At 41.2% G+C, this 19,657-nt stretch overlaps 1 protein-coding gene and 1 long non-coding RNA gene across 3 annotated transcripts; one reads left to right on the top strand and one right to left on the bottom strand.

Moving 5' to 3' along the window:
• Window positions 1-7,162: 7,162 nt before the first annotated feature.
• Window positions 7,163-11,000, top strand: LOC148645435 (uncharacterized). Its single transcript, XR_015928184.1, has 3 exons — window positions 7,163-7,334; window positions 7,708-7,732; window positions 10,607-11,000. It is a non-coding gene; the product is annotated as an uncharacterized LOC148645435 (long non-coding RNA).
• A 1,812-nt stretch (window positions 11,001-12,812) lies between these two features.
• LOC148645434 (uncharacterized) lies at window positions 12,813-18,439 on the bottom strand. 2 transcript variants are annotated; one of them, XM_088611207.1, is made up of 4 exons: window positions 18,048-18,439; window positions 17,652-17,948; window positions 14,670-14,861; window positions 12,813-14,055 (listed from the first exon to the last, which is right to left on the bottom strand). In XM_088611207.1, the coding sequence occupies exons 2-4, from the start codon at window positions 17,860-17,862 to the stop codon at window positions 13,751-13,753; spliced, it is 708 nt and encodes a 235-aa protein (XP_088467333.1). In that variant the 5' UTR covers window positions 17,863-17,948; window positions 18,048-18,439; the 3' UTR covers window positions 12,813-13,750. The 2 variants fall into 2 exon arrangements, with proteins under 2 accessions (XP_088467333.1, XP_088467332.1); XM_088611206.1 differs by having other exon boundaries at window positions 17,652-17,903.
• Window positions 18,440-19,657: the final 1,218 nt, after the last annotated feature.

Genomic DNA, 19,657 nt, shown 5'->3' with positions numbered 1-19,657 from the left:
AACCCATTCTGCTGTTAGCTGCATAGCTTTAAATATGCATGTTAGCATGCTTGAAGTTTAGGTTGCAATTGTTAAAAAGCCTGAAGGTTGGATTTTATAGCTGATAAAGATCAATTGTTGAACCATGGCATTCTGTAGAAGAAAGATGTGCTGTGGAGTCTTACAAATACGCCCTGCACCAAAGGATTACTTTAATAAATCCCTTTCTTGACAAGACACACCAGGAAAAGATCTGTGCAGCGTACCAGTCACTCATTCAAGCCCTCACTCACTGTCTATCAATCTCCAGTCAAAGTCATATTATTCCTGCTCTAACCATACACTGCGCACAGAACAAAGAAGAACAGATATTTAAAATTCCCCAGGAGTATCCATTAAGACCATTAAGGACTAACACTGCACTGGATTTTCTTTTTATACATTCATTTGAGTTGAAGGGAGCTGAAGCGATGCCAAGGCAACATTACGAGCATCATCAACAATTCAGAGCTGATTTTACTGTGAGGAAAAGCAGTCTCAGGGACGTCTGGTATTGCTTGCTAAGTTTCCAAGAAAAAGGTCTAAACAACATGGGGTCAAGTTATTGCCCTATTCAAAGCAAATCCCTTAATACTTATTGAGTTGCTTCATTTAAGCTCATACAGTATGTCTTATTGACTGGACTATTTATTTTTAGATTCTCTCAACGGCTGATTTCCTATAACCATTCCTCTGAAATCTAGTAACACTTTCAATTTGTGGCACCAATAATGCATGGCATATCCATGGAACACCGTCATTTTGAACACGAGTGTGACAAGTTACTTACTTGGCCTGACTTGCAGCCTTCCTGCACAAGGAACGACCGTTACTGATTGAATCATAAAAAAAATCTTGTGTTTCTGCCAAAACTTCTAGATTTATGATTAAAGGTGACCTAAAAACACATAAGGCTCCTGCTAACACTATGCATCATCGAAGCAGACCTTTTAGGTCTGTGGTGTGTTTTAAGACCACACAGTCATAATGAATAATGAGAATGAATATTAAATAGCTCTGGTTGTTTCACAGTGCTGAAGGGAGCAGCCAAGGAACTGCTCTTAGCAGCTGTCCAAGGCAGCTCATTTTGACATTATATATGCAAAAAGATTAATTAGAAATCTATTTAGATGGCTCCACCCTCTCAGCATTGTGAAACAACCAGAGCTAATTGATATTCATTGCCATACAATGCACTGATGAAATAAGGTGGCCTATTCAAACACTTCTATTGGGAAAATTGTGCAAGTCGGAGCAAATAAATTAAACGCACATAGAATGAGATCACAGGGAGCACATGAAGATACAGAATCACAGCTCCCCAGTGGGCACTGGGCTGAAAGGGACCAACTGTGGCCAGATTTGCTTGCATGGCACATACTGATGAGGATAGAACACTTGTGCTTCACGGTTCCCAGTGTTCATGTTGAAGGCTAAGTGCAGTACGTGTATGGTATTTAAAGCAAGTAAACAGAATGGTCACTGGTTTTTGGTGCAGAGAACACCTCAAAGAAAGTAAAAATGCAGCTTTCCTGACACATGACAATTAAGTGGGTGTGAGCTAGTGGAATAAATGCTGTGATGAAATAAAATAACAATGCCCTTGAGGGGCCCCAGCTGGTGATGAGAAGTGACAGGGAAGCACCGTTAAAGATCTCTCAAATGTAGTGCTTGAGTGGCCAATACCAAACACATCATCAGCCTGATGGCTCTGCAAAAGGCCGACCTCAGGCAGCCCAGGGCACTGTGTCGCAGTGAGAAAGGGCAGGAAGGTTGCTCTCTCCTGAAATATGCTCTTGTTTTTGAGTAAGGCATGTACATACTGTATAGTAGGGTGGAATAGTGGTGCAGTGGTTAGCATTGTTTCTTTGCACTACTGGAGCCTTGGGTTCAATTCCAGCCCAACCCCTGGTGAAAAACCACTGTCCAATCCCACTGAACATGTGAGAGCTCACACACAGCTGGCACTCCAGCCAGAGAAAACTGCTCATACATCACTGCCAGTGTAACAATTTGCAGGAAAATGTTTGCAAACTCTCTGTTTCAGAGTAAAAATACTGTTGAGCTAATTCAGTTTTTACAAACTGCAGGATCCCATTCAAATTTCATCAGTGAAGCTGAATTCTAAGTACTCGTTGCATGCAATAAAAGTAATCACAAAACGTAAAGGTTGAAGCCTAGCAGGAGATAATGCAGGAGTACACAACATTTTTGTTTTTTTTTAAATCATTATATTTAAAAAATGTTTTTTAATATGGGGTTAACAAAAGCTGACCAAAACATAAAACATTTACGAAAACATCATGATAATTGATATTAATTTAACTTTATGTGCATAAATGCTTGATACTAAAGTCACAAGCACATAGAAAGTCCAGCACTTAGCACCATCTATGCAACAAGTACTGTATCTTGGTCCCATTTATGACATTATACTACAGTTAAAAAACACTTTGAAGAAATGAGATGTGCATTTTAGAGTTGGGTTCATTAGGAAAATGCAAAAGCTTTTTAAAATAGAACTGTTGACACTTGCCTCAGAAGGAGCTATGCCAGCTGTTGCCCAGGGAGATGGAAACAGCAAACATAGACAGGACTAAAGGAAAAGTTATCCTGACCACTTTCAAAAGATCACCTTGATCTTAAGGCACAACCAGCTCTGTTCGCTTCAACCTGTAAGAATAATACAGGGAATTTCTGTCTTTTTTCATCCTTGCATTTTCAGAAATCACTTAGTCCAATATAAGGTTGTGGGGAGCTGGAGCCTAACCCAGCAGACAAAGGGCGTAGGGCAGGATACATTCTGAAGAGGCCAGGAAGAGCATGCAAACTCCACACAGCGTGCCTCTGTCTGGACTCGAACCCAGAGCTCAGGATACTGAAGACAGTCTGCATTCTACTGGGCTGCTCATGTCTCTATACATAAATACAGTATCTTTCAATCTTTCACCTAGACTATAAAGAAGTTCAGCGAAGTTTTGACATGCATTTATTTAATAGACGGGCCCTTCTGGAGAGCACAGCAAAAACATGCTTTAAATACAATCATTTTCCATGGCCTTTTTAGAAACTAAGCACATCTCTGGCCAATCTGTTGTGTAACCACAAATATCAAGACAAGAACAGAACTGCATAATGTAAAAGTATGGTATATAAATATATTTAAGAATGAACAGAATGGATATTCCAATATCACGCTGTCTGAGAATATCACCTAAACTAGATACAGCCAGCAAGATTTACACGACAGGTTCGCCTCCCTCAAATTTGCAAAGATATTTTCATTTTAATTCCCAATGGACAATATCACCAGAAAACAAACAGCAAACTGAGCTCTAGTACTGTTATCCTCGTATACTTTTGTTGTGCTACTTTAATACAAAATACTGACAGCTCATTTTGCGCGGTACACAATAGGAAACGCAATTAAAAATTCAGTTGTGAAATTCCTGAAGTGCTGTGTGTCCATACCCAGAAAGATGTTTCAGCACCAGTTATTATTAGCTATTTTTTGCCGTTTTTCTTCAGCTTGCGATTTAAAGAAAGTGACTGCTCAGATCTGCCGTTCCACTGTCTCTGGGTCACAGAATGAAATACACACATCCATACATAACCGCTCATGACAGGTGTTTATTTTACATTGCGTGCTTCTTGCAGGTATCAAGCGGAGGCAAAAGAGAAAGTAAGACCTTAACTGAGTTTTTTTCGTGAAAGTTAAAAAACGTGCACGCGATACAACAGTGCCACCAAAAGGCTAAAATGATACGAAGCTGTTCATTTTTATCTTTTTTAAACTGCGCTGCCAATGTACAGTTGTGCAATGTGATTAAAGGAAATTAATTTTGGCAACAATTTACATGCAGTTCCCGGAATGCAGTGCAATTATGCCGACATGTACTCTTATTGAGCATTCATTTATATTAAGTATGTTATTATTACCTTCCGATATTTTACATACAGTACTAGGGTGGACACAATTAAATTTTTATTTAGCATTGCTGCCTTACAGTGCTGGAGAAATGTTTTTAATTTATGGGGTGCTATCTGTGTGAAGTTTGTATGTTCTCCCCATGTTCAGATGGGTCTCCTCTAGTTTCCCCCCACAATCCAAAGACAACCTGGTGGAATAACTTGGGCCTTGTGAGTGTGTGTGTCGGTGTTTGTGTGTGCCCTGTGGTGGACTGGTTTCCCTCCCAGGGGGTATCCTGTCTTTCCCCAGTTGCTTGCAGGGATGGGCTCCAGCTCCATGAGCCTTTACTGAAATAATAGCAATAACAATCTGCAGCCGAATGGATAAAGCTGTGAGAAAACAGATGCATGAATGTTTGGGGAGGTACTAGACCACACAGCTGAGGCGAAGAGATCCGGGCAAGTCACTGTTTACTTCATGTTGAGTAACTGGGGGAGAGTACAGTCTTGCAATTAGGGATTAGGAACTGGCTGACAAAGGGACTAAATACTTAATGACAAAGAAATGTACAGCTTTTCTAATGGCATGGAGCCAAGATTGAAGTTAGACCCTATGCAGTAGCTGAACAGATAATAAGCACGGAGTTGATGAGTAAAAGAGAAGGCCAGGTGTACTTCGCCAAACCGCCAGATCCCAAAACAATGTCGTTGGAAAGCGCAGGTCAGATAGCCGGGAGATCAGAGAATATACCAGTAGTCTGGTAGCAAGGGAAATGCGGGCAGGCGCTCCACTGGTATACCAAATACTGAACACCGTGAGGAAAGTGAGGAGCCATGAAATATACTGGGAGCAGGGAGGTGTGGTGGTGACCGAGGAGTGTGATCAGCTGATTAGGTCAGGTGCCGGCGTTTGCTCTGTTTACCGCGAGCCGAGACAGCTTTGCAATGTAACTTCGGTAGAGAGACCACATTTAGCCACAAGTGAGAGCACCACTTCCAAAGTCCAGTCCTCAGTAGACACTCATTTACTGTACATCCCAACTGCGTTCTTAATTAAACCCATAATTGAAGTGGAAATCTGTTTCTTTAGGTCTTGTCTTATTTTGATTAAACTATTATTTTTATTAAACTATTATAAACTCCAAGAGTTTATCCGTCACTGTTTTTACGTTACTGGGGTAATCACAATGTTTCAGGGGTAAAATATTTTTTTAAAGATGCATTTTACACCAAAATACTGTAATTCAACTACGGAAATGAGTTGGAAGTAAAACTTCAATCCACTTAACAATCACAAATTAAACTGTAAACCCTCGAGTAACAGAATAAAGTCTCTGTTAAGAAAACTGAGACCATATCTTTCTGAGTTTCTAACTCATCTGGAGTTTTGGTTAAAAAACTGATGTGGTGTTATCCTGGTTGTGATCTCCCAGAAACGGTGTTTCTGGAATAGAGGGATTGGAAGATACTGCAGACTGAGAGAATAAAAGGCAGATGAGGCCTCTAATGTTCAAACCTTAGGGGTTACAAGTAAATGTGCTGCATTCTCCATAGCAAAGGAATCTGAGCAACAGTGCTGCACTGATCAATGCAGAGGCTCCATGGCCTCTTGTGGAGAGTGCATTGAGCAGAGACGGAGAGGCCTTGTGTGAAAATATACCCTGGACTGTGTCTTAAATAACAGCGACTGTTTGCTGAGCAGGGCCACAGTTCTCACTATCAGGTAGACAGTGCAGCAGTGCAAAAAACACATCTCATGAATACAGGACTGCACTCTGATCGTGTCAAGGTCTGCACCGCTGGTACTGTGTACGATTGAACTGGGGACTTTTCTACATCCATTTGTCTGATACTGTATGTGACAATCAAGAAGCCTATCTAGGTTTAGGATAGGGTAACTCAACCTGGGACTTCTCCAGTCTGCTCCCTTACATACTTTTACTAAATCTGACTCCTTAATTATTCAATTGCTTATGAACAGAATCAATGTACTGGAGTGGAGCTGATTGGATGAACTGTACAGTGAGTAGCTCAGTATGTTAGTTTTGGTTGGAAGGGGTGTGTAGGGGCTAGCCTAGTTTACAGTTTAACAGTATGGAAATGGTAGGTTGCTCAAGGGTCTTGGTACAACTGCTAAGGAAACCAAGACCTGTGGTTTACATTGCAAAGCCTGCTGGGATATGGTAGCCTTCACTTTCATGGTAGTCAAGAAGTGATGGGTAACAGCAGTGGTTATGAACACCATAGTCATCTCTTACATAAAAACATAGCAAGCTTTTAGTCTAGGTCAATTGACTAATTAAATATTGTTTAGCTTGCCCCCAGTTGTTTAAAAGTTAAGTTAGGTTCTTTCTCTGGATTACTTGACTTTTTTGTTATCATCCTGGCTCAGGGTGATTATTGACATGTCTTTCAAGAAGGTCTAAAGCTCATTTGATTGCTAATTAAGCTCTGCACTATTGATAAATTGAAAATAATTCTCATTAAATTTAATAATGAATTCAATTAAGATTTGCTATTGGGGTGGAACTAGCCTGTAATTAATACCTAATTAGAAAGTTGATATCAAATTAATTATTTTCATTTAGGTATAAAAAATAACTTCATAAGTATAGGTTATTGCTCTCTCTTATTTAATTATTGAGAAAATTATTACTGAAAAAAAACAGAAATTAGAATCAGATCACCATACCACCAACAATGCATTAACGAGTGCACCTAGATTTCCATTTTGAGATTGTTAACTAACACACAGTTGGTTAAACAGTTTTAATGCCTGTGATTTTAAAATGTTCCAAGTGTCTTAGAGTCAGTCATTCATCAATCCAGGAGGTTAAGTGAAGTCAATGTTTGTTGCTGATTCTCCTCTTCCTCAAACTGTGTAATAGCTATGTAGCATTAATCAGGTATAGGCCAAGATTAGAGACAATTTAAAGATAAACATGACACAGAAAAGAAGTCTCTGATCATTAATGCTAAATGCAGCAAAAGTAACCCTAGCACAATATGACAAGTGTACACAGGATGTACTGTATATGGAAACAGGGTGTATACTGTATACAAGCCTTTATATTATGAACTGAAGTGCACATTTTGGTTTAAATGGTTTCACAAAAGCTTAAGAACAAACACAGGGCCCCTCTCTTTAAAGAAGGGGTGTGCTTTAGGAAGTCATGCATGCATTCACACCAAATGTATTCTTATAGCCTTCACATGGAGCACAGAAGTATAAATACTCTTACCTACAGGTTACCTTTACTTGACTTGTAAAGGAATAGTTGATGTGACCCGAAGATCTCACATTGGTATCAGGCAAAATGAGAACCACAGCTTTAAGACCCTCCACGAAATTCCATCTGCTTCTAGGGGTAGTTTTTGCAAGCTTTCTCCTGTGTGCTGCAGCATCTGTAAGTATGAGAACTGTTCTTTATACTGAAGAAGAAAGAAAGATTAAGCAAGCCACAACATGCATTACATTTCCACAATTCTAGACATGGATATCTGGATAGAACAGAGTAGATAGAGTGCACTCAAGAAAACACAGTTGCTTCCATTTATTTTCTTATTTTAAATAATATATAATGGATGATACATGGACAGCATTAAAACCTTTTCCAATTGCACAGAAACTCTTACTACAACTGGCAATCAAATTGACCATTCTCTGTCTGCATTTTCATTTCAAATCACATCACAATGTACACTATTAGATGCATTCTTTAAACAGAAAAAATGTTAAAAGAGATCCAGTATCATTGAATCGCTCTCTCTCTCTTCCAGGACTCATCAACTGGCCTCCTGCAAGGTAATTTCTGATCTTTGCTTTTCTGTCCAATAGACTTGCGCAGTTTGCTGCTTTGTCTTTCTATCAGGTTCTGCAGTGAACGGGATGAAAGCAATTCAAAATCAGCCTCTTTCATTTCCATCAGCCTACAAAAGCATTATGCAATCTCATGTTGTCTTGTCAAGTGGACACAGGGGCACATACAGTATGCTCTATACCGAGATGTACTGGGGAAAGCCTTTCTCTGTTAGTAATGGATTGTTACTTGCTATATAAAGACATGTTTTCAGCCTGTTACAGGCAACAGACCAGAAGAATCAGCTTTTCGATGTGTAAAGGTAGCTGATTGTTATATCGTAGGACTGTGCCATGGTAACACTACAGAGACAATACACAGCAGTTACAGTGCTATATTCTCCAGTCCAGGAAATGTGTACAGAGGAGCTAGATGGGAGGACATACTGTACTCAAGCACTAGAGGAAGGTGGATGTCAGACCTAAAACCTGTGATCCATACGACCACTGCACTGGTGTGTCAGCCAGTGTGTTGCCCTACGCAGGAACGTCTCAGGGTAGGATAGACACACACAAGGCAACCAACAGGTACACTGGACTGTCAAACCCAGGCTTCCCCTGGGAATGACACAGTGAAGTGTACACTGATCTTTAGTGCAATCTCCCAGACTGTCTGAGCAGGCACGGCGACTTTCGCAGCAGAACAGCCGGTTTATGCTAAAGGCGCTACAAACCACAATGTGAAACACCGGGCAGGGGCTCATATGTAGAATACATAATAAACCTTTACTTGTTCCTTTGCAGACTACGCATGCAGACGCAGCTACCTACAGTACTTGAATCTCACGAAATTTTGTTTTTACATAAAATGTGTTTTAAAACTGTAAAAAAAAACATTTTTCTAACACGTGAATATTGTATTCTCCATGCCAACTTCTGTCCACTTTGATAGGTTAGAAAGGGGTACCTCTGTTCCGCGAGGAACTGCGGGTAATTCCCTCCAGCGCAGTCGGCACTGATGCGGACTGCAGAGAGGGCCACATCAGCACCCTTGTGAAACAGTCAGAAATGGGGCACCCTGAGCCCTTGCAGACTTGAGCAGAAACGCGCATATGAAGCGTGCAAGACCGCGGTGGCTGTGGTTTTAAATCCTGGTGGGGCAGTGCTGTCATCCCCTTAAGTAAAGGCAGTTCTCTCCAACAGCTCGCAGAAAATTTCCGTCTGTTGAATCGATACGAATATAAGGGATTTTGAGGGGGGAAAATGCGTCAGGCAAATAAATTCTCAATGGACGGCAGCACATATCTTGATTTTTAGGACAAAAGTCTACTTCCAGCAACTATGTTATGTTACAGTGAGGCCTTCTCAACTGTCCAAAAATAGTGAACAGGAGTTTTACAACCTGAGTTCAGCAGTAAATGTACGTTTGTCCAGGAGAGGGCGCTGCTGATACAAAAATGTCAAATTCACACACAGGCGAGAAAGGATCCCTGGCTCCTGCAGCCCTTCCACATGGGAGTTTTCAGTAACACTGTAGCTCTTTCATGGGATATTCGAATTAAAAACATTAACCATGAGTCTTTTGGTCCAAAAAACTATCTCAAATTGCCCATCACAGTTATAAATAACAACAGAAAAGGCTTTGCCGGAATTCAAACTTAAAGGTTAGGAATTGAAAGCCTACCTGAAAAAAAAAAGGTACTTCTGCAGAGACTCATCAGAATAGAATAAGCAGTTCATCTCCAGTGTCAGACACTGTCAGACACAAAACAGGGCAGGGCAATGACACAGCATAAGTGGATTCTTAGCTTATTTTTTTTTTATCCATCTCTGGAGTCTGGCTCAAGAACTAGGTTTCAGCTTACACCCTCTTCTCATTGAATATATTATAATTAATAATTCAATTCAATTTAGTTCAATTTATTTTTATGTAGCGCCTTGCACCACAAGGTTGCCCCATGGCACTTAACAAAGCTGTTAAGACAATCAAACAAATAAGACAGATCCACACACATTAAAACTGTGAATTCCACAGAATTAACGGGATGTGAAAGTGACTTGTGATATCGGCAGGGAGATCATTTCCTAGCCTAGGAGCTAAGAGGAATGGCACCTCCAGACCCTCCATCCCCTGAGGCTTCATCAGTTTGTATATTGGCCACCTGATAACGACCTGGTCCAGATCATAATCATGACCAATCAAGAAGGCAACTAGTTCATTTGAACAGCAACACCTCCGGGTGGACCAATCATGGCCGCCCTTTGGGTTTTAGGCTTCTCTGTTTCCGTGGTGAAGTTCAGGTGCCTCCACCATCGAGCCACGTGAGCTCACCTGTTTTCATTGTGGTTGACAGGACAGGGTGAGACCATCGAAACAGTGAGTCCCAGGCCAGTCTGTTCATCTCCCATCTCCCCAGGTCAGTATGGGAGGGAAGACGGAAGAGGGTCTTCCCTGGGTGGAAGCTGTGCTCTCAGGCTTCCACCCAGTGCAGCAGTTGTTTTCCCAATTCAATTATTTGGACCAGTTTAACGGCTTTTCCCAGCTCTTCAGGTGCTGGTGATTTAGAGGCTGACCTACAGGACTCGCTAGACTGCCCATCCCTGATCAGGACTGGAAAGCAGTAGTTCCCAAGTCCAGTTCAAGGGTCCCACTAATGCTCCAACTTTTACATTAGTCTATAACATCACCACTCCTACACAATCCATTTAAAACGTACAGTACAAATTCGCATCAGCTTGCAATACGGCAGCACAAATCACACAACACTCATGATGGGAAAGAGTACAATTGTCTGGAGATGTTATAAAGGGGGTTCAGTACTATAATATCTATACTGACATATAGACAGATTTAATGCCATTCCTTTTTCAATTCCACAGAAGAGGAATATTCAGCTGATGGAGGGCTCCTCCTGCAAGCTGAAGAAGCATCAGGCTTTGGCCTGATGGAGGAGGTGGTCCCTCCGAACACGAAAACTGTGAAAACCAAGGGTCAGTGACATCACATCGTCACCCACCCCTGCCCTGTCAGAGCAAGTGACCTTCTGCTGGATAAACTGTCTTACATCATCAACAAAACTAATTCGGCGCATTTCGTGTTTTGGTCAGTTTCTTTCACTGTATTCAAAGCATTATGCTTTGCAACACATAATGAGCTATTCTAAAAATATGTTTTGTTCTATCAAAATGTTTCCTGTTCTTCTTAAAAAAACCTTATTGTTCTTGGAATGGAATGTAATGGAAAGGTGAACTATTAAATTAACAGCAATAAATACTTTGTTGTCTAGTTCTTCTTTTCCATTTGAAAAGCATTAAAATAAACTCACTTTCAAGAATACCAAAAGCTACTTTTAATTCATGTGACAGGGATGTGATGTTCAAGGCCATTTAACATGAAATGCTCTTCATATCCTTTCAGCTTTTAAACTGAGGTCCTGACTGCTTGGTCATTACAGGCCTCTTGGCTCTGTTCATAAGACGGGTGTTAACCCTGCTCTCCTGCTGCAGTTCACTCTAGGCCTGGACAGTCTAGCCTATCTAAAAGTTCTTCCTGCATCAGTTTAATTGTTGAAGCAATGTCCTGCTCATCCATCTGATCTCCTGCGCAGTCAGGATGCAGGCGCAGATTGTCTACTGCATGTCACCTCTGTGGCCACTGCACCTCAGCTGTGGGTTTGGATGAGACCTTTTAGGATCCTGTAGTAGACAAAGCTGTGAAACAATGTCGAAGAAGTTCAATTGACGAGTTGCAAGGAACAAGCAGAGGTTTATTCCAAACTGAAAGTCAAAAGAAAGAGTGAAACCATCTCTACCCATGATCAAATTGTCTTTTTTTGTTCTGCTTAGGCTCATTTCCAGTTCTCCCATTCCCCTCACACACTACAAGAAGTTTTACAGCAGATTTTTTGCATTTCTCATCTTTCTTTTTACTTTAAAAAGAATTAACCTCTATTTGCTCATAATTATTATTTGTGGCATAATGCGGGGGCGTGTTCAGTATGGAGGCGGAGTCCTGGGTCAAGGGCTACATGTTGCCTTAGCAACCCTGGCTGATTAAGGACGAGCTACAGTTGTGGAGCCCTTTAAGGCACACTGAGCTCCTCCTCGCAAGGGGAGAACCTTCCAGCAACGGGAGAGCGTTAAGGCTGTGTTTTTCCTTCGTTTTATTTTTTTCTCCTGTCCCACTGTGAGGACCCTTTTCAGACTGGACCCTGTTGAACAGGAACAGGCCAGTCTGGACGCCACTGTGCACTTTTGTTGGAACAAATAGCATTGCAAGTGTTAAACAGAACCATGTTTTTACCTAGTGCCCCCTTGGACTATAAGAAAAACTTTCATTAGCTTGCCCCACAATGATTTAAATTGATTTGAAAACCATTAACTCTATCACCAGCGGTGAAAGATGTGAAAGCACAAGAAAACCTCATTTTCAAGCTTGCAGCAGTATTCCTTGTGCTCATAGTAAGAGGGTACCTTGGCAATTTGAAAGCAAAATAGGACAGTTTTGGTTTTCCTTAATCAGCAAACGTTATTCAGCAGACGTGAATAACATGTTGTGCTGAAAAGTACTAACTTCTACCGTGGTGTGAAGAGTAGAACAGCTGTCTCCGGACTGGAGTGTGCCGTTTGTGTTCATGTGGGTTTTTGCCAGATGTCCTGGTTTTCACCCAGCTTCTATAGACATGCTAGTGGGGTTGGCTGGTGGCTCTGTACTGTCCCTGTAGGCATGTGTGAGTGCTCTGTGACGGACTGGGGTCACATTGGGGTGCCTTTCGCCCGTGCTTCAGAACAAGACTCTGGATTCTGCACCTGCACCAGGGCAGTGAAAAATAAAAGGTGGGGGCTGATGAAATGGTGTCCATTTTTAAATATATGAAAATGTGTTCCCTTGAAAGACCATTCACTTTGTCCAAGCTTCTAAAAGGACTTCCTACTAGACAATTACTAGACAAGTTAAAACTCAGAAATGTTTAAGCTTTTACAGCTTTAAAGATGAATTCTGAGGAAAACCAGTCTCCACAAAACAAAACTTGCCATGATTGGAAATGTCGATATACAGAGATCAATATTGCAAAAAAACCCTAAATTATTACCCATTTAAAAAATGTGTTTTATTACAAATATAGTAGCATTGTTTTTATATAATTCACTATAAGATAAAGCCTTAATCGTGTAAAATATACAATGGTCCTGAAGAATTAAAACTCCAGTGTTACAGAATATTTATTCTGTATTTCCATAAAGAGATTTGTGCAGTGGGTCATTCCACTACTGTACCCTTTCTAAAAAGCACATAGTTTACTATCACCCTGTTTCTTACTGCCTTATTGTTGAGAACTATTAGTGTTGTCACCTGTATAGCACCTACAGCTCCTTATAGTTTCATTTTACAGGAAGTCAAAAGTCACTGTAACAGTAATGGTTATATCCAATATCTCTGAAAGTTATTCCAAGAATGTACATTATTTAAATGACATACTAATATAATTATAGTGTAACACATTTCGAACTCTGACAGAAAGTGAAATGCATTGCATGTTCAGGGCACTATATAAAATCTAAACCACAATCATGCACTGCTGCTAGGAAAATTACAATGAGTTAAGTACTCAATAGCAGTGCTTAAAAGTTGGCTTACACATCACGTTTGTAAACAGTTTAATTGATCCACAGTTTGGACTTTACGATCCTCTTGTGAGGTATTCAAACAATCCTTGGCATGCTAAAGCTCTTCACACAGTCTTTTGTTCTCTTTCTTCCCAATTTTCCTTTTGCATGATAATTTTTTTTAATTGGAAGGGAACAAAGCCTTTGTATCCATCGAAGGTGTTCCTGTGTTTCCAAGCATGGCCCGACAGAAAGGAACAGATTGGTTGCCGTCTACTGGGAGATGGTTATGAAACTGTTTGTAAGCAGTAACATTTTTGTAGGTAAGCATCAAGTAGTCTTCAACTAGTTGTATTCGGTGCATTGTTGTGTTTTACAGTAGTGTGCATTTCTCCTTTCATTCACAATGAAATCCTGTTAGGGCAGTGATCTGTAGCTCATGTCCCTGCTTAATGAGCCCGAGTACTCCATTCCTTCATTGTAGGAGCCTAGCCCTGTCTTGTGCTGCATGGCTTCTGTTTCCTTCAACAAGGAGCTGACATCTGCCATGAGGTCAGGGCAGACATACTGCTCCACAACGAAAGTCAGAGGCAGGACCCCCAGGAGTAGAACCCAGCCCAGGGCCCCCAGCCAATAGGAGGAGCCCAGGCGGGAGAAGTCACTGTTGATCTCGCCCAGATGGTGCTTGGTGAAGAAGGACCAGCACATGACAAAGAAGAACCCTGGAAGAGAGCGAGACATGAGGGTGACTGGGCTGGCTGTTCAATCATCATGAGGTTCAGCAAGACTTTAAGCTGAGACCCTCTCTCAAAACAAGACAAGCATAACTGAAGTGTGTGAAGTGCCACGTAGGCAGCAAAGTATGAAAGTGGAATTTTTTGTTCCCTTTTCATTGCTAGTTTTTCCTGGTGCTGGTAACCAGTATGGTTTATTTGTTTGCAGAGATTATGGGAGAATATGGGAGGAATATCAGATCTGTTGCAAGTCAAGAAATTTTCCAAAACATCAATGTAATTATTGCAGGTTTACAGCATATTAATTAATCCATTTCAGATTTAAATTACATTTGCTATTTCATAAACTACAGAATAATGTTAATGTATATTAACAACATCAAGAGAGAATCTGGGGAATAGTATCTTGGACCTCGGTCTTGTGTTTCATGCAGGCTCAGACTGATGTACTGTATTATAACACTGAGCACTGAAGGTTTACATGGAGAACGGTCTGTCCGATCCCATGATGCCCCATACCTATCCTAGCCAGCCTATCACAGTGTGCCGAAGCACCAAAGCCCCCCCCAGCATGAGCAGGACGTGGAACCGCACTCCCCTACCTGTGGGTACGAGAACGACGAGCAGCAGGGTGGTGGGGTAGAGAGCCTGCCCGGCCAAGAGGAGGGATCTGATGTTGGCGTAGGAGCGGGTTGTGCGGGAAGACCAGCAGAAGGTGAAGATGAGGCAGAGACTGGCGCCGCTGAAGGCCATGAGAAACGCCAGCACTGCAAACACGCGCTCCACCTCCAGCACTGCAAGCACACGGCAGCCAGCGTTAATACCTGGCGTCCTCCCCCCCTTGTGCACTTCCTCCGATTGAGTGAATTCGTTTGCTACCTGCTGGAGCCTCCTGCCTTATGTGGCCAAGCCTCAGGAACACTTCACAAACACTTGGGTAAAATAAACAGAAGCTTAACTGAAGAACTATTTCACAATCTGAACCTTGGCAGACCACAATAAAACCATGCAAAATCAGCCTGGATAGGAATTTGGGGTAAAGAGACATGACCACTATTTTAACCTCACATTAACTGGTCACTCCAGAGCCAGAGCAAGGCTGACCATTCTGCTCAGCCAGCCCTGTAGAGTACTGTAGATACAGGTTCAGGAAGCGTTCTGCACAGCATTTCATGTAAACAGTACAGCAATGCCCTGTTTTATGAACATGTCTTGGAAAATTTGAATTTGAGGTGGTGTGTGCCCCTAAGTATAAAACACGTTGATGGATTGATTTTTTTTTAACTTGACAAAGTGGAAATTTGTATTCATGGGCAGCATATTCTCAGTTACATTTTCAAGTCAGAACCTGCCTCCCAAGCCTCTTACTACTGTTTCTGCATTTAGTTTCACAAAGAAGAAAAAATAGGGTTTTACTTTGGAGTAAAAAAGACCTGTTACAGTGGTTTTGAATCCTAATATCAGATTTTACACATTTTCTTTAACTGAGGAAAACAAGTATGTTTCTGTGAATATATTTTCTACCACAGCTTTCACATCACTCTTTAACAAAAAATCTGTCAACATTTATAAACTCACACAAATCTATACAGTATGTTCACAACTAGAGTACTAATTGAAAACACAAACATGAGATGAAAAAGCCACACAAAAACAGTACAAACCTTTTATAACACGCAACAGCAAGGCTTAATTTCACCCTAAGCTGGTTATTTTTAACAAGCCAAGACCTGCAACCAAGGCATCCACAGCTGAATTCCTTAAAATCCAGAACCTTGCAACAGATTGTACATTATATCCCTGGAAAGTTCAGGGATTTATATTTAAGCCATGCAGTGAAACTTACTACACTGTAACTGAAATCAAAGTTTGTGAACGGTAAGTAACAGTTCAGAACAGAGATTTTGAATTATTATCCAATTATCTCAAATGTAGACTCTCTCCTCCCTAACATACAGTACAACACATTATTTTTTATGCAAAACATTCTTATTGTGGGGGAAAACGACTATTTAATTATTGTACATATTTTGCAATTTGTTATTTATAATATAGTACCGAAATTTCTTTGGAATGCCCATTTTCTTTTGTTAAGGATATAGGGACTGTCCACATATACTGTACGAATCAAACCACAACATAAAAGCCTTCCTGTGCTCAATATCTTTCTCTTTATTATTAATTTCTTAAACAGGTGTAAATATTTGCCTGTTACAGTTATCACTGATTAAATGTTTTACAGTAAATGAAAGCAAGTGTCACAAACTTCATAGCAGCATTTATCAATTCTTAAAGGGGACTTTAAAGGTACTGTATATTTAGAATTATGAAATACTCGTTACAAAGAAATAACATTGGTAGTGCAAGGTCTGTGAAGATGGATGTGATAGTTTGCAAAGAAAATACAGTGAGACACCAATATGCTAATAGGAGATGATGTAGTCTGATATTTACACGACTGACTTGAAGTCAAGTGGTCCTGAGCTATGATGAGATTAAATGACAATGAGTATGTTTTAGGAGTAGATTACAGCCTTCACTGGTTTGGAGAAATATGATTTTCTTAACTACCATCAGAAAAACAGGTCATGTGGCCTATATTTGATGATATTTGAAACCCAAAAGACCGCCATGTACTTCTGCAAGGCCTTTTCGTGTTCTATAAACAAGAAGAATATTTTATCACCAGAAAGCTATTCCTGTATGTGACTGATGCCATCATGAAGTATGTTTGCATTCATTGATCTGAACTCCACGTACAGTAGATTTGGAAGCGGCAGCTGGTGTCATGTCTCTGTGCACTGCTGGAAAGCATGATGGAACTTGCTTACACAGACCTCCAAGTGCTTTGCAGCCACAGTCTCAGCCACAGTGCTCGATTCTCACAGCAAACATTCATCATAGCCTCATCTATCACACTGCTTTCTCAGTCTTTCCTGGACTCCACTCTCAGAATAAAGCTTGCTGAACAGAAACACACATACCTGTACTCAGAGATCATATCTTAACCTCTAATGTTATTAGATTATGATAATATGATATTTAAAAAATAGAAATGGTGAATAAAAATGATAAACATAAGTTTGCAATAAAAAAGGCAGACAGGTCCCAGAAGTACATAAAACTGTATCTTCCGAATCTTTAAACTGTCGAAATGATAAAAGTAACAGTTACATTCACTTCACTTTTTATTACCAACAATCTACAATGGCACATTACAGCCTGTAATCAGTTTTAATCTAAAGCACGAAAAATCCCATTTTAATTAAAATCCCCTTTTTTCCTGCCCCGTTGTTCTGAAATGAGAACCAATGTGACTAAGACCATTAATAGCTCTGTTCTAGCAATACTCCTGATCTTTCTGTGCAGCCTGACGTCAGCTGATCCATCTATAGCTCGGAAGTTGGAGGAAGCAAAAATTGTAGTTGAAGAAAAAGAATGAATATACTGCATTTAACAGGGAATCAATGAATGAAAGAAAGAAAAAAGCTTCTTCGATGATGGGCTTACTGTGGTCAAAGTCATTCCCCGTGTCTAGTTTGAAGGACTAGTAACGTGGCACGTGTGAAGAAAGCCGGCCTCACCTTTAAAGATTTGCACTCCTGAGGAATCCATGTCCCTGAGGTAACTGTCTGAGTTGGTGTCATTTTCTTCTTCTCCAGTCCAGAGACCCACACCCCCCAGCCAGTCAGGTGTCCACACTGCGTACATCACACACACGCAGCCCGCGAGACCCAGCACGGACTCGATGAAGCGAAATCTGCTGGTTAGGATGTCCAGCTCAAACACGGTCATCTTCTGTGGAGGAAGGCGTCTACCTGCACACGAGCTGCGAGCTGCGAGAGAGGGAGGTGTGGAGCGCAGGCAGGGAACCCTGCCGGCTGAAAGAAAAACACACTCATGAGAAGAAGCTGGCAAGGATGACAAATACATCAAGCAGCGGAACAAGAGATGAGGGAGAGAAAATTCACTTTGCTTACCCGCTTTTCTTCTTTCACTTCAGAAAAACCTTCAATTCAGGCACACGTTCTCCAGTTAAAGGATAAGGACAAAAACAATGTTAAAGAGTAGCGTTTTGGCTTGAGACAGTTAAAAAATTATGGAGGAAACTAAATTCCGACTGATTCAATCGTGTTTCTGGTTTCTTCACAGAAGTGGGAGAATAAAAAGTTGTTTTCTAGAAAGACACCACCATATACAGAGAGTTCAGGTTTGTCGCTGACACGTAATCAGAGTGCCGCACAAAGCACTAGTGACTTCTAGGTGATGTACAGTACGTTATCACTCTGTGTACAGGAGCGAGCAGTACTGTTTTCCATTCTTTGTACAGTAGTTAACCCCTGAGACAGAAAACCCCTACAGCAAAAAAATCCCCCCCCCCCCCACAAACGTCAGCTAACCTCCCCCTCCCCTCCCGCCAGCAGAGCCAGCCCCCTGCACGTTCTGCTGATGACTGGCTCACCAAGTAAAAGCAAAAGACCCAGCAGGAAAAGAGACCGGCCTACTGCTCTGAAAGTGAAAGAGTGCCGAGCGAGGAAGTCCCTACATGGCAGCTCGCAAACGCCGTGGAAGGGAAACTCTCACGGCCCCGTCAGGGGAAGGGTGACACGTCAGAAACCCCCGGCACGTCGGAAACCAGCAGTGGGGGGCATGTGTGGGGAGCTCTAGGAAGGGGGCGCGCGCGCGTGCTGGAAAAAAACAGCTCTAGCGAAGCCCCTCAGCAACACTAAAAGTTCACTGGAGGGCTGGCATTTAGCGGCGAGGATGACTTGTCCAGGCCCACATGGAGCGCGGCTGCCATAGTAACCTCTCTCCAGCCACAGTGACCATGTGGGCTTCGGAACGGAATTTTCTACGCAGTCAAGATTTCATTGCCCTCCCACAGGTGATGCCGACGGCGCACTTCACACTCCTGTGAACAAATCCTGATGCGATTTGCACTGGCCGGCCAGAAGAGAGGTCTTGTAATAAAAAGCTGTTAACTGTACTACCTTTCCTTTGCAAGTTTTCCCTGAATTCAAACAGAAAAATACCTGGAGGATGTGGAGGATTCATGTGAATTAACTATAACTACCAAATAACTATTTAATCCCATATATTTTCTTACTAATTCTTAACCAGTTTAAATGTGATGGAAGAAAAAAAAACCTGCTTTATTAGTGACTAAATGAATTACCACAGGCTCAGTACTGCTTAAAGTGAAATTACAGGGCAGTAGGCACCTCCTGTTGCAGAAGAATAATGACATCACTCATAGTTTATTGGATATCCATTCTTACATGTAAATAACAAGAAGGTTAAGAGATGTTATGTATTATTCTGGCAAACAACTTAAACTAAAGTTAACTACATGAAACTACAGCATTGCACATACTCAAGGGCTATTGTTGGACACTTACTGAGCTTGTCAGAATACTTTCAACAGGGACTGACTGTATTGTCCTTGTGTAATCAAGATAAAGTGAGCAAAACAGAGCTGATGAAACCAGTAGGGAACCGTGAATACAAATTTTATATTTTTAAGGATATTTTGAAACTCTACAACCGTTTAGAATTGTAGGAAAGTAGACTGCGAAAGAGAGTTTAAAGG

This window comes from Lepisosteus platostomus, chromosome 18 (assembly GCF_059453375.1).
Source record: "Lepisosteus platostomus isolate fLepPlt1 chromosome 18, fLepPlt1.hap1, whole genome shotgun sequence".
NCBI classification, from domain to species: domain Eukaryota; kingdom Metazoa; phylum Chordata; class Actinopteri; order Semionotiformes; family Lepisosteidae; genus Lepisosteus; species Lepisosteus platostomus.
The sequence above is the reverse complement of the archived record's forward strand: the minus strand, read 5'-3'. Positions and strand labels throughout refer to the sequence as shown.